The sequence below is a fragment of the Eubalaena glacialis genome, chromosome X (assembly GCF_028564815.1).
Source record: "Eubalaena glacialis isolate mEubGla1 chromosome X, mEubGla1.1.hap2.+ XY, whole genome shotgun sequence".
Lineage (NCBI taxonomy): Eukaryota > Metazoa > Chordata > Mammalia > Artiodactyla > Balaenidae > Eubalaena > Eubalaena glacialis.
This window is the reverse complement of record NC_083736.1, coordinates 5,155,624-5,169,258: the sequence shown is the minus strand read 5'-3', so window position 1 is coordinate 5,169,258 and position 13,635 is coordinate 5,155,624. Positions and strand designations below refer to the sequence as shown.

Here is a 13,635-nt window from a genome sequence, read left to right as displayed (position 1 = left end):
CAGAGAAGACGGCTTTCAGGGGGGTTGGGGCAGATGGATAAGCATTAACCAGGAAGGGAAAAGAAAGGAAGTCCTCCCAGGTTGAGGGAGCTGCAAGCACATGTCACCGCAACGCGTGATGCCCTACCTGGACAACCAGGGGACCGGGAGGCGTAAGAGAAGAAGGGACGAGGAGGAGAACGGAGAAAGCAAAACTAAGCATCTTTCGGGCATCTCATGAGAGCAACGCCCTCTTGCAATTTCTTCTATTCCCATGGCTGTGACTGCATGTAGCCGTACAAGCATGGAAAGAAAGATGCGTCTACTCACTGTTCTGTGGGTGCCAGCGCACGGCGTTCAGGTAGAAGTTGCAGTAGTGGAAGAGAAACTCGTGATCCGAACGATGGCTTCTCCCTTGAAGCAGGGGCATCAGGTCACGTCCATCGATGATCCTGGGGGATAAAGCAGGTGGGCATCAGGGGGCCACATCAGCCTTGGGCTAAAACATCCCGACGTCTGCACTGTCCTTCCAGCAAATGGGGGCATGATAGAGCTACAACATGGTAATGAAGTAACGAACCCAGGACACTAACTGACCCACGTTGGGCGCCATATGCAACGTAGAGAGGCCAGCTCTGCTCGTGCATGAACTCATTTCATCCTCCAAGCAGCACCGTGAGTTGTGACAAGTATCATTCCAGGATGATGGGATGAAGAAATGGAGTGATTCACCCAATGCCACGTGTGTCGTAAGAGCCAATGGGATTGAAACCCAGCTGACTGGGCGTCCGTGCTTTCCACTGCTTTCCCCCGCTACTGCTCCTATACCGAGTTTTCTGCCTATTGCCTTGGCAAACAGTGTATTCATAAACTACGGATCTATTGAAAATAAGAATTTCTGACAATCTGAGTCTTAAAAAAAGATAATATACAGCACAGGGCAACTTAGATTGGATGGACTTCAATGCAAATGAAGTTCTAAGTCCCAGTGACGTGATTTGTAAATAATAATGATGATGATATTAAATACCCTGAAGATATAAATGTACTCACATGTATTTACATATCACATATACACATTACATATATGTTTACGTTCTCAAAGGTAAATATATCTCTTCTATAACTATGCCGAGAAGGGGAACTTTCCAGATGGTAGGCAATAACTGTATACGACTGCTGATGAGCAAAATTAAGACTATTTGGATGTTACATAAAGGAAAAAAGCCTATAATTTTGTTTTGAGTGAAACATACATTAACAGCCACTAGAGAAATTGAAGTCGTCGATTACCATTAGGCCACTGCCACCTAAACCTGGGGCAGAAAGCTACTTGCAAAGAGGTAGATTGTTGAACTTGAGGGTTTTCTTTCTCTGATTAAAAACATTCCAAGACAAATATCATATGATATCGCTTATATGTGGAATCTAAAAAAAGGGTACAAATGAACTTATCTACAAAATAGAAATAGAGTCACAGATGTAGAAAACAAACTTATGGTTACCAGGGGTAAAGGTGGGGAGGGATAAATTGGGAGATTGGGATTGACATATACACACTACTATGTATAAAATAGATAACTAATAAGGACCTACTGTACAGCACAGGGAACTCTACTCAATACTCTGTAATGGCCTAGGTGGGGAAAGCATCTTAAAAAGAGTGGATATGTGTATATGTATAACTGAATCACTTTGCTGTACACCTGGAACTAACACAACATTGTAAATCAACTATACTCCAACAAAAAATTTAAAAAAAAAAACAAAAAACACTCCATCCCTGGCCCTTCCTACTATGAGGAATTGAGAAACCGGAACTTTAACTTGGTTATGTAACATGGGTAAGCACTCTTGAGAGGTCCTACATCCCTTGAGTTTTTTGGGTTTTTTTTCTTTTTTCTTTGTGGTTTATTTTGGTGTCGCTAAAAACCCCATCGTGTAATTATCGCTGACTGCTTCTCTGGTCCCCACCTTAGTTATTAATCACGTGCTCCGCACAAGTCCACGGAACTGAAAATATTCTATTATTGTAAGTTAAAAATAAGAACAAAAGACAGAATTGGCTCACTTTCCAAGCCTGATTCTCATTTGCCATGAGAGGAACAAGGTAGAGAGATGATTCTATCCAGAAGCAGTGTGTTCTCTGAATACTAGTTCTATCCTGAAATGGCCGATATTGTGAATTTCAAGAAAAACTCAGCCCTTAAGATTAGAAGAGCCTAAGTAGGTGGAAAGGAAGCAAGGGATGAGGGGAGAGGAGCAGAGAGGAGGACCTGAGCATAAAAAGCCCCCAGTGGTGAAAATCCTGACGGTGAGAGATGGGACAGATGGGCCCGACCCCTCTCCACCACCTTTAGCTCCACATGGAGAGAAGGCCTTTCCACGATGGCTCAAGAGTGAGAATGAATCTCCGTTTCTCTGACTCAACGTCTAGCTCATTTCTCGAAGCTGTTTTTCATCATAAACCCACAAAACTCAGCACTTAAGAACCCAGGAGACAGAACCACTTTCTTAAGATTGGTATTTCATAACTGAACTGGGCCTGATCCTACAAAGGGGGATTTAATGACAAAAAGAAGACTGCAAGTCTCATAGACTTTTTTTCTGACTTCCAAGCAAAAGATTTGTCTCTTTTTTTAAGGAGGGAAGCAAAGTCTGTTTTGCAAACTTCTTTTTTCTTGCACTGCAGAGACAGATCTCATTTTTTTTTTACATCCTATACCTAACGCACTCTTTCCTGGAAGCCGGCAATAAATCATGCTGCGATGGAAACCACTGTTGAACAGTGCTGGAGAAATATGGCTTGTCAAAAAGAGGCTCATTTCTGCCATGAAAAATGCAAAGTGACTCTATTGAGCTAAACTTTTAAACGGTGTCTGAGCTATCAAAATACTTGGGATGGCTGGGATGGAAATGTTTGTACAACATCACGATTCGTGGCAGAAGGGCCCATACACTTTCAAAGTGATGCAAAGCATCGCCGCTTCCCTATGGGAATTGTCTGATTGGCCTTTTCTGTAAACAAATTCATCTTTTCATAGCAAGTTTGCAGGACAGCCACGGCTACAAAATTGGATGCTTCTTTTCCCTGGTGTCTGCATGATTCTGTGAAAAATGTGCTCATTTGAGATTGTCTTTAACTTGGAAAGTGAGACGATTCTCTCTGGGTTCCTGACTCATGACAACCATGGGGATAGTAACAATTCAGTGTCAAGGAGAGTCATGTCTGAATTTCAGGTCAAATTCAATAGCATGGGGATGACTTTCACGTAACTGAAAAGAACATGTTTGGGGAACTTTTTGGGGGGACAGTGACCTCATCCCCCCACGAATGTGCTGTCTCTCTCTCAGCTGAGTCAGTGACCCATGTACTTGGGGACGTCCCTCCGACTCACCTGTGCCTGGTCCACTCTGGGGAGGATTTGGGGATCACAGCAGAAGGGAAAGGCTTGGGGGACTGAAAAAGAGGTTAACTTGGGGCACAAGGTGAGTTACCTGTTGACATATTCAAAACAAGGTGATTCATGGAACCTAAGTGTCCATCGACAGAAGAATGGATAAAGAAGATGTGGCACATATATACAATGGAATATTACTCAGCCATAAAAAGAAACAAAATTGAGTTATTTGTAGTGAGGTGGATGGACCTAGAGTCTGTCGTGCAGAGTGAACTGGGTCGGAAAGAGAAAAACAAATACCGTATGCTAGCACATATATATGGAATCTAAAAAAAAAAATGGTTCTGATGAACCTAGGGGCAGGACAGGAGTAAAGATGCAGACGTAGAGAATGGACTTGAGGACACGAGGTCAGGGTGAAGGTTAAGCTGGGATGAAGTGAGAGAGTAGCATTGACATATATACACTACCAAATGTAAAACAGATAGCTAGTGGGAAGCAGCCACATAGCACAGGGAGATCAGCTCGGTGCTTTGTGACCACCTAGAGGGGTGGGATAGGGAGGGTGGGAGGGAGACGCAAGAGGGAGGGGATATGGGAATATATGTATATGTATAGCTGATTCACTTTGTTATACAGCAGAAACTAACACAACATTGTAAAGCAATTATACTCCAAAAAAGATGTAAAACAAACAAACAAACAAAAAAATAAGGTGATTTTTTTCACTGTAGAGTAGGAAAGGAAACATTTTTAGAAGAAAGCACATAGATCTTTGATAAACTAAAGGGAATCCCAAGTACCCAGAAAGTCTCTTTCATAATTAAAAGTGTTTCCACCCGTAAACATCAAACATTCTGCCATATGTGAATAGAAAGCAAGATCAATTATACGTAGTCACACGTACGTGAAGAGTTTCGACTTTTATTCTGCAAAGTGGAGCTGAACTGGGTACAGCTTGCAGTTTTATCTGTAGGGCTCTATGGAAGAAGTCTTTTGTGGTCACCCAGCTAGACGTCAGCAAAATTTAGTGGGAGAACCAAGTCACTCCCCTTGCCTTCATCAGACATAAGTGATACCAAGCATTTGGATTTCTTTTCCAAACTTGGAAAAAAAAAATGAAATCGAATTTTCATCATGGAATAGGAGAATTGGGCATGCCAATCTTTATTAAGAGGGAGCATGGTCATAGACTCACTATGGTAATACTCTATCTGCTTGCAAAGATGAGGCTGACAGGTTTTCACTTTAATGAATTAATGTATTTAGGTATTATACTTTTGTTGCCTCTGTGTTATATCACAAAGAAAGACTGCCCTCCATTTATGTCCAGAATCAGCTTATTTGGAGACGCAGGGGGAATGATTTTTCTGCATATCCTGGGGTGATGGCCACGGTAGGGATGAAGGAAAGATTCACTGCCAAGAGGAATCTCATATAGGCACACCACGGGGTTGAATTAGAGAATTCTCAGGGCAGCACTGAGACTCTGCAAAGTGAAAATCTCTACGTGTAACCCTGGGACTGCTGCTCTTTTTACCTAAGCAGAAACCCTGCATCGAAGGGCTTTTCATTTCTCACCAAGCTAGGATTGATCAGGAACGGCGCCTGCTTCTTGAGAATTACAAGGCTGTACTTGAAGGAGAGGGGTCTTCTGAACCAAACTCCTCTCGTTCAATGAAAAATGTGAGGGAACCTCATTACGTGATTGTCACATAGCCTGGTTCCAACTCTCTGAATGCGTTTATTCACCTGAGAAACGTAAATTTAATATTGCTCAAGCAAGAAATCAGGGAAGCTGATTTCCACCAATCTTAGTGGGAGAGAGTTAGGCTGTTTTCTAAAGAGTAGATACCTATGTATCAGATTTATAGATGGATATGGATAAATATGAGGATATTATCCAGATGCTCTTATTGAAAAGTTTTGATGAGGTTTTCATTATGTAGGTAGCGACACTTTCCGTAAAAGAGCGATAATAAGCTTTTGAGCGGAGTTCTCACCCTCAGCACTCCCAGCATGTTGGGCTGCATCTCTCCTTGCTGGAGGGCGGCATCCTGTGCACTGTAGGATGTTAGCAGCAGCCCTGGCCTCTATCCACTAGATGCCAGCAACGTCCCGAGTCAAAACAATCAAAAATGTCTCTAGACATTGATAAACGGCCCCTGGGAGGGACAGTCACCCCAGCTGAGAACCATCCCTTTAGATGGTCAACGTCTCCAGGGCAGACACACAAGGATGTCTTCTAGACCTGGCTGGTAACATGATCTAAATAGTATATTGTGAGATCACTTTATTCCCATGAGCAACCTGGAAGCAGATTGCTGTTTTCTTATCTGTGCTGTCTCTTGGAGGACAATGACATCTTATAGAGCCCTGGACCAAAACCCAGACATAATATCAGTGGGTTGAGTTGGACCATCAACAGGTGAGATCCACTGAAAGAACCTTCAATACTCAGAATGGGTTCCACTGATGACACTGGCTCATGCACAAAATGTTTGGGTCAGCTTAGGAGGGAGGATGCTTCCTTCCTCAATGGGCACGTGCGAGAAAAACAGGATGACGCCCATTAGCCTCAGATTGGGGTGGGTACGAGGTGCCGGCAGCAAGATCTCCCTTTAGGGATCTTTGCCTCTGAACTTTTTCTTTCCCTTGGCTCTTCCCAGTGAGGTGGAAAACCAGTTAAAGACAGTGTGAAAGCAGGGACTTCCCTGGTGGTCCAGTGGTTAACACTCTGCACTCCCAATGCAGGGGGCCCGGGTGCGATCCCTGGTCAGGGAACTAGATCCCACATGCATGCCACAACTAAGAGTTCGCATGTCACAACTAAGAAGTCTGCATACCGTGACTAAAGACCTGGCACAGCCAAATAAATAAATAAATACATATTTTAAAAATAATAAAAAAATAAAGATACTGTGAAAGCAGAGAGTACCGACGAATTTAATATCATGAACCATGAGAGAAATATGTACTTAATGAAACTATCTGAACACTCAGTGTGCACTGGTCACGGAACTATTCAGATTTATTCCAAGGGAAAGAACCAGGGCCAAAGAGTAAATAAAATAAGGAGTGAGAGTTTTAGTTTTCTGTAAGAAAAGACTTTTGATGAGTTACTCCTGCCAAGTTTTCTGTCATTAGAGGGGAAGAAGAATAGTTTGACTGGAATAGAAGCTCTTAGAAGCCCCTTCAGCCCTCATTGTGATGATTCTCTGAGCCCAGATGGACATGAAACGTGTAAGCGGAAACAACTCTATTTCCCTACCTGTTACCTCTCAATATGGCGGGTGAAACAAAAATGGCAAGTATTCATGCATCTCTACTCTGCACTTGACATGCTCTAGTGCTTTCCATCCTGTGCAAGTGTGAACCCATTTGCAGGAGAAGAAATCAAGGCCCAGGAAGTTCAATGCTTCGGCAGCAGTGAAGCCACAGCAGTATAGCTCCAGGAATCTCTGCTCTTCTTTGGAGCGCCAGCTACCCTGACGGTGTGGTCCAGAGACCCACGGGGATGCCTGAGACCCATCAGGAGGTCTATGAGCTCAAACTGTCTTTGCAGTAATTCAAAATGTTATTTGCCTTTTGTACCACCACTCTTTAATGAGCTTACGGTGGGTTTCCCCAGTGGCTCCATTATCACTCTGTCAGCCGATGCAATGTGTGCTTGGGCCCTCTTGCATTTAAAAACTTTTAATTCCAGGTTTAACTGCTCATATGACAAACACTGATAGATATCGCCCACAGAAACACAACATCTTTGGGCTCCTGGATCTGGGAAGAGTGTACATGGATCTCAAGACCACAAAGTTTGAGAAGGGCTGAACTCTACAATTCTGCCTTTCCCATCTGTGTGTGTGTGTGTGTGTGTGTGTGTGTGTGTGTGTGTGTGTGTGTGTGTGTGTGTGTGTGTGTGTGCATGCACTTTAAGAGGAAGGTATACCTAATGCAGAAATTTGAAAAAAAAAAAAAATGAAGAGTGAACCAAGGTTGCGCACAATGGGAGGTGAGCAAACCTCTCCACGGACTCAGCTCTGGCTGAGCTGTAGTTTACGTCTCTGGTTTCCAGTTTCCTCTTGGTTCTGTCGGCAGCTGAATTTGAACAAGATTTGCAGCCCGTGTGCTTGCCGTCACCCTGGATTGCCACCCAACTAATGAAAACAATGAATCAGTGTGCCTCACTTAGAACTCTTCAGATTGGTAATAACACTTAAGGAGAAACCACTGGCGATGCCATCGGAAGTTGTATTTAAATTTAAGAGAAAGACATTTCATTTAGAACTCGCTAAATGAAGACGTGCTGGGAAAAAAGGGGCCTGACTGGGGACCCAACTGCCTTTCTCGCTGCTGCAGCAAAGAGCCGGTGAGCAGGGCCAGGAGGAGAGGTGTGGGATGAAACAAGGGAGGTTAGAGGGCATCTGCCCAGCTGTCCTTCTGCAAGACAATAATGGGCACAGATGAGAGAGAGAGAGAGAGAGAGAGAGAGAGGAGAGAGAGAGGGAGGGGGAGAGGTTCCATGGAGTGCCAAAAGAGGGAGGCTCAGTTAAAGATCGTCCATCCCACAGGATTACCCTGGTGGCACAGTGGAGAAGACTCCACGCTCTCAATGCAGGGGGCCCGGGTTCAATCCCTGGTCAGGGAACTAGATCCCACATGCATGCTGCAACTAAGAGTTCACATGCCACAACTAAGGAGCCCGTCTGCCACAACTAAGGAGCCCACATGCTGCAACTTAGAAGCCAGTGAGCCCCAACTAAGGAGCCCGCCTGCTGCAACTAAGACCTGGTGCAACCAAATAAATGAATAAATAAACAAATATTAAAAAAATAAAAGACTGTCCATCCCCTTCAGGCTTTGGACTTTATTTCCCACTGGGATAACAGGATGGACAGAGCGGTGTTTACATTGCTGGACCCACCAGTAAGTCCCATAACTGGGCGTGGATAACGGGTCCAGCTGGAAGTAGCACATGCCACCGTGCAGGCGAATCGGAACACCCTTGCCCACAAAATCTGAAGGAGACTGTCCCGAGCACCTGGGAGTCACAGTACCTGTCTTCCGGCAGAGGGGACCCCGCAAGTTTGGCCACCGTGGGGAAGATGTCCATGTTGCTTGTTGGCTCATCAATCTCCAGCCCAGCCTGGATCACTCCTGGCCATCGGAGGATGCCTGGAACCCGGATGCCTCCTTCCCAGTTGTTGGCTTTTCCCCCTAAAATGACGAAGGAGAGGCATCAAGGAGATTTATACGTCTTTCCAACATGTACCTCAATGCACTCTTCAATGCTCAACGTGGGGTGGCCAATTTGGAAGAACCTAGTGATTTAATGACATGGATTCAATGAGAATTTCACAAGCAATACAGTATCTCTTGTGCTGAAAAAAATATATTGGGTTGGCCAAGAAGTTCATTTGGGTTTTTCCATAAAATGTTACGGAAAAACCCAAACAAACTTCTTGGCCAACCCAATATATATATGTCATGGTCACTACATGCATGCCACACGGCCAGCATTGCCTGGTGGACACAAGTGCTGACTCTGTAATCAGGGAGACTCAAATCTCGCAGCAACAAAGACTTATAACAATGTTTCTGGAGTCATGGGGTTCAAATTCCATTTCTACTTTTTACCACCGGTAGGAGGCAAAATAATGGCACCCCCAAATGTCCACTTGCAACCCCTGGAATCTGGGGATATGGTACCTTATCCGACAAAAGGAGAGATTATTCTGGATTATGTGAGTGGGTCGAATATAATCACGAGCGTCTTTATAAGGGAAAGAGGGAAGCAGGAAAATTGGCATCAGAGCAGCTGAGGCTGTAGTCAGAGAGATTGGAAGATGTTACATCACTGGCTTTGAACAGAGAGAAAGGTGCCCCAAGCCAAGGCATGCAGGTGGCCTCTCGCCACTGGTAAAGGCAAGGAAACAGGTGTTCCCCGAGAGCCTTCATAAAGGAATACGGTTCTGCCGACACCTTGATTTTAGCCCACGTGGACCCATTTTGGACATCGGACCTGCAGAACTGTAAGATCATCCATTTGTGTTGCGTTGAGCCACCAAATCGGTGGTGATTTCTTGCAGCAGCCCTAGGCAATGAAAACACCAGTTCTGTGCCCTTGGGGACATGGATCAACCAGCTGTGCCACACATTCTGGACACGTAAGATGTGAGTATTCCACGGGATTATGATCCCCAGCCTGAAAGACAGGGGACCACTGACCATAGCCAATTTCATCATTGTTATTATTTTATTACTGGCATAGCTCTTACTGTTTAGTTGGGAAAACGAGCTTTGCACGTATGAGGCAATTCGAAAATAACTAAATAGAGCATGAAAGGGGTATCAGGAGGGGCTGGAGGGGTGAGCTGGGAGTGGGTCACAATGTCAACAGAAGATGCTCCCCAAGGTCTCTCACTAATGGTCCTCGGGGAAGGGAGACAGCAGCATGGCGGCCTTAGGCTCAAAGAGGCCAGAGATGCTGGATCCCTCCAGCAGGGAACATGCGGATGGATGGAAAAACACACACGCTGCTTCCCCAGGAGTAGTTCCCCATGACTTTATAACAAGCTGTGCATAACTCTGATTGCGGCCCAACAAAAAGCACAGAGGATGCCTCTTCCCTGGGAACACGGGCCCTGAAGCCACAGACTTTGAGTTGGTTTGCGAAGGAGAAATAGGGTTAGCGGAGAAGGACAGGGGATTGCAAGGGAGATACAAGAAAAACAGGTGAAGGAGTGTGGATTCTTTCTGAAAACGTCTGAACAGAGAAAAGAGCATGGTCTAAATTTAAAATTTGGTCGAGTAATTGTCAAATTCACACATGTAACGTCCCGGTGGCACTCGGCCGTGATAGGAAGTCACAGACAGCTGATGGCTGAGTTAATCTCTCCAGGAAGGTGTAGAGAAAATTCTTCTACCATTCACTCTGAGACTCTTGTTAGGAACAGCTGTCTCTAAACCACGCTTCTATTTTTCTTTATGCATGCTGCCACCTGGCAGCTCAAATGCCTTTGAATGGCAAGAGCATATGCTTGTCATTCTTTTGCTTGATGTGGGCACAGAGTTTTATGAAATACTCTGTTTGTCATTTTTTGTCCTCTTGGGCATCTCCCCGCCCGATAACACTGGTTCCCTGGATTAATGGGAACCACAAGGAAGCGTGTGACGAATCTAATTCACACTAAAGTCTTTCTCACCCAAGATGCCATAGTTTACACTCTCCTTGATGTATTCAGTCCAGGGACTAAATCCCCACCAATTATAGATGGGAGATGTGACAACACTGCCCAGGTTCTATCAAACTATCATCCACCTGTTATCAGGGCAAAAATAAACAGCAGCTATCTGCTCATGTCACTGCTTGAAGGGGAGGTAAAGAACTGAAGAACACCCTTAAGATAACTGACCCGGTTTCAAAAGCTAAAGGTGACTATTTAAGCAAGACATCAAACAGCTAAATCATCTGAGACAGGGGGTGGCACGTGTTTTCTTTGAAAAGCCAGGGAATAACTATTTCAGGTGCTTTGGGTGGCTTGCCCAACTCCTCAGAAGCTCAGAAGCAGGAGGGCCAGACACCAACAAATCAACATGGCTGTGTTTCAGGAAAACTTGATCTGCAAAATCAGGCATCAGGCTGGATCTGGCCCAAATGCCATAGTTTATTGAGCCCTGCTCTTTTTTCTTTTTTTTTTTTTTAATTGGCGTATAGTTGGTTTACAATGTTGTGTTAGTTTCTGCTGTACAGCAAAGCGAATCTGTTATACATATACATATATCCACTCTTTTTTTAGATTCTTTTCCCCCATAGGTCATTACAGAGTATTGAGTAGAGTTCCCTGTGCTATACAGTAGGTCCTTATTAGTTATCTATTTTATAGATAGTAGTGTGTATGCGTCAATCCCAATCTTCCAATTTACCCCCTGCCCTTACCCCCTGGTAACCATAAGTTTCTTTCCTACATCTGTGACTCTATTTCTGTTATGTAGGTAAGTTCATTTGTAGCCTTTTTTTTTTTTTTTTGATTGATAGATTCCACATATAGAGCCCTGCTCTTAAAGTTACTGAATTTAGATTTGGGGAGAAGGGTGAGTGCATCAGCCTTGACCATACTCCGTAATATTAACTCCTTCAGTGTTAGGGGAGAAATGTCACCGCAACTTCCACTGATGATTTATTTTCTCACTTAATTGGACTCCTTCATATCTTCTGCAAGAATGAAAAACCAAAGAATCTCTCCTTCAGCCTGAAATGTAAAGTAACCACATCCTGGCTCTGGGCCAGCCTTCCAATACCATTCCTTAGTTGAGTGGAGTCTCACCTAAGTGCCCCAGCAATCAACTCATCCCATCCCGCCTTCTGCAAAGTTCTGCTGCTGTTTTCTCTGCCAGGATTTTCCCCCAACCCCCAACCATTTCTACAAACCCTCGAAAGCCTGCATAACACGCTCTTCCTAATCAAGGCTTCTACAAACACTACCACACGTAATGTCTTCCTACTCTCCATTTCCTGAGCACTGTTCAAGGTTCTCATTTATGCGAGGTATGACAATCAATGCGATGCCCATCTCATCACCCCAGCGGGACCAAGAGTACTTGAGAAGAAACTCTAATCTACTGTTGAATCAACTGCGGTCCACAGCGTAATACCTTCCAAATAGAGAAGGTCCAATATATGCAGTGAATGAATGAAATAATGGATGAATTGATGCAGAGTATTCCTGGGGCAAAAAAAAAAAAGAGAACCTTACAGATGGGAGTGGTTATAAACTCCTGTTTCCAACCTCTTTTGGTCCCTTAACTTTGCTAGGCTTTTTCATTCCCCTAGCCTGCTGCATTCCACAGTTCTCTCCTCCAGAGTCTTACCCAACAAGCTTATCTTCTTAGTCTCACTGTGCATTCCATCCAGGAAAATGAGCTCAATTAGCATGAAATACACCAACTCCCTGCCCTCCCAGACCTCAGTTTATCCACCGATGTCACATCCCCAACCATGTCCCCCTCCAGGCAACCCTGGCCTCCGTCACCCACAGACCACATCACTCCCACCTGCTCCGTCTCAAAAGTGAGTGATCCAAACACTCTATTATCTAACCACACACCTCTGCCTTCCAATACAGCTTTCTCAACCTTGGGCCCAAACTCTGCAACATTGAACCCTGTCGTACCACAGTCACACGTTTTGTCAAATAAAACCCAATGCAGTCAACTCGTCGAAGACTGTGATCATTCAGTAATTCAGTTTTCTACTTAAGTGGACAGTCCCAATTGTTCCAAATGACACTTCAATTTTCGGGATGTTTGCTAACTTTATCCTATGTGGTCCCGATGACCAGCTCAGATCATGCCATATACCATTTCCATCACATTCTTGCTAAAAGACTGGATCCCAGAGAACCTCGGACACATATTCATGCCTTCCCCGTACGATACCAGCCCTCAAGGAAAATATCTATCTGTTCCCTGTAAATCGAGATCTTCTCAACTTTGCGCATCTGGTTAAAGTGACCAAATGGGGTCGCTTCCTGTTCCTGGAATCCAGTGTTCCCCACGTGCCGCTGGCATGTCAACCCTCCCCCAGAACACTACTTGTCACCCCCATGCCCCGCCCTACCCAGCCTTCAGTAGGTAACTGTTTCCTTCTGCACAGAGGAAACAGAAGGCTTCATTTGGGAACACCTTCAAATTCCAGCCACTATCCCTTCTCAATGCACCAGCACCTGCTCTCCGCATTCTCTCCCAGACTAGACAAGGTCCCCCCTCCTTGCAAAGATCAATCTTCCTACACGTTGGGTCTCATTTCCCACAGTCTTCTCAGAAATCTGACATTCTCAGCTGTCCCCTGTACCTTCATGATCCATCTACTGATGTTGACTTGAGAGAATGAAATACACTCCAACCTTCCCCATGACGAAGCCCCCCTTTCACAGCCCGTCTCCCTGCACAGACACATTTCTGAAAAGAATCTGAGAAACTGCTCACCTTCCTCCCCCCTTCTATCCAGCCAGCCTCTGCCCCTCGCTCTCCACTGAAAATACTCTTAGGAGCATCACATGTATAATATACACAATGGACCCTTGGGGTCTACATCCTACTTGACTGTTTATCAGCATCCATTTCTACGAACCATGTTCTTCCCTGGATCTTCCCTTCCCTCCCAGTTTTCTTCTTATTTCCCTGTCACTCTCTCCGTATCTCCTTTGTTGGATCATCATCTCCCGTATCACCTTTTATGTTCGGCTTGGTCCCTGAC

At 44.7% G+C, this 13,635-nt stretch overlaps 1 protein-coding gene across 1 annotated transcript in view; it reads right to left on the bottom strand.

Moving 5' to 3' along the window:
- Window positions 1-13,635, bottom strand: part of LOC133082016 (steryl-sulfatase-like) — a 131,054-nt gene that overhangs the window by 12,220 nt on the left and 105,199 nt on the right. Inside the window, exons 8-9 of the mRNA XM_061178386.1 lie at window positions 8,435-8,594; window positions 310-431 (exon numbers count right to left, since the gene is read on the bottom strand). Coding sequence (XP_061034369.1) covers window positions 310-431; window positions 8,435-8,594 — 282 coding nt within the window. The remainder of the gene's footprint in view (window positions 1-309; window positions 432-8,434; window positions 8,595-13,635) is intronic.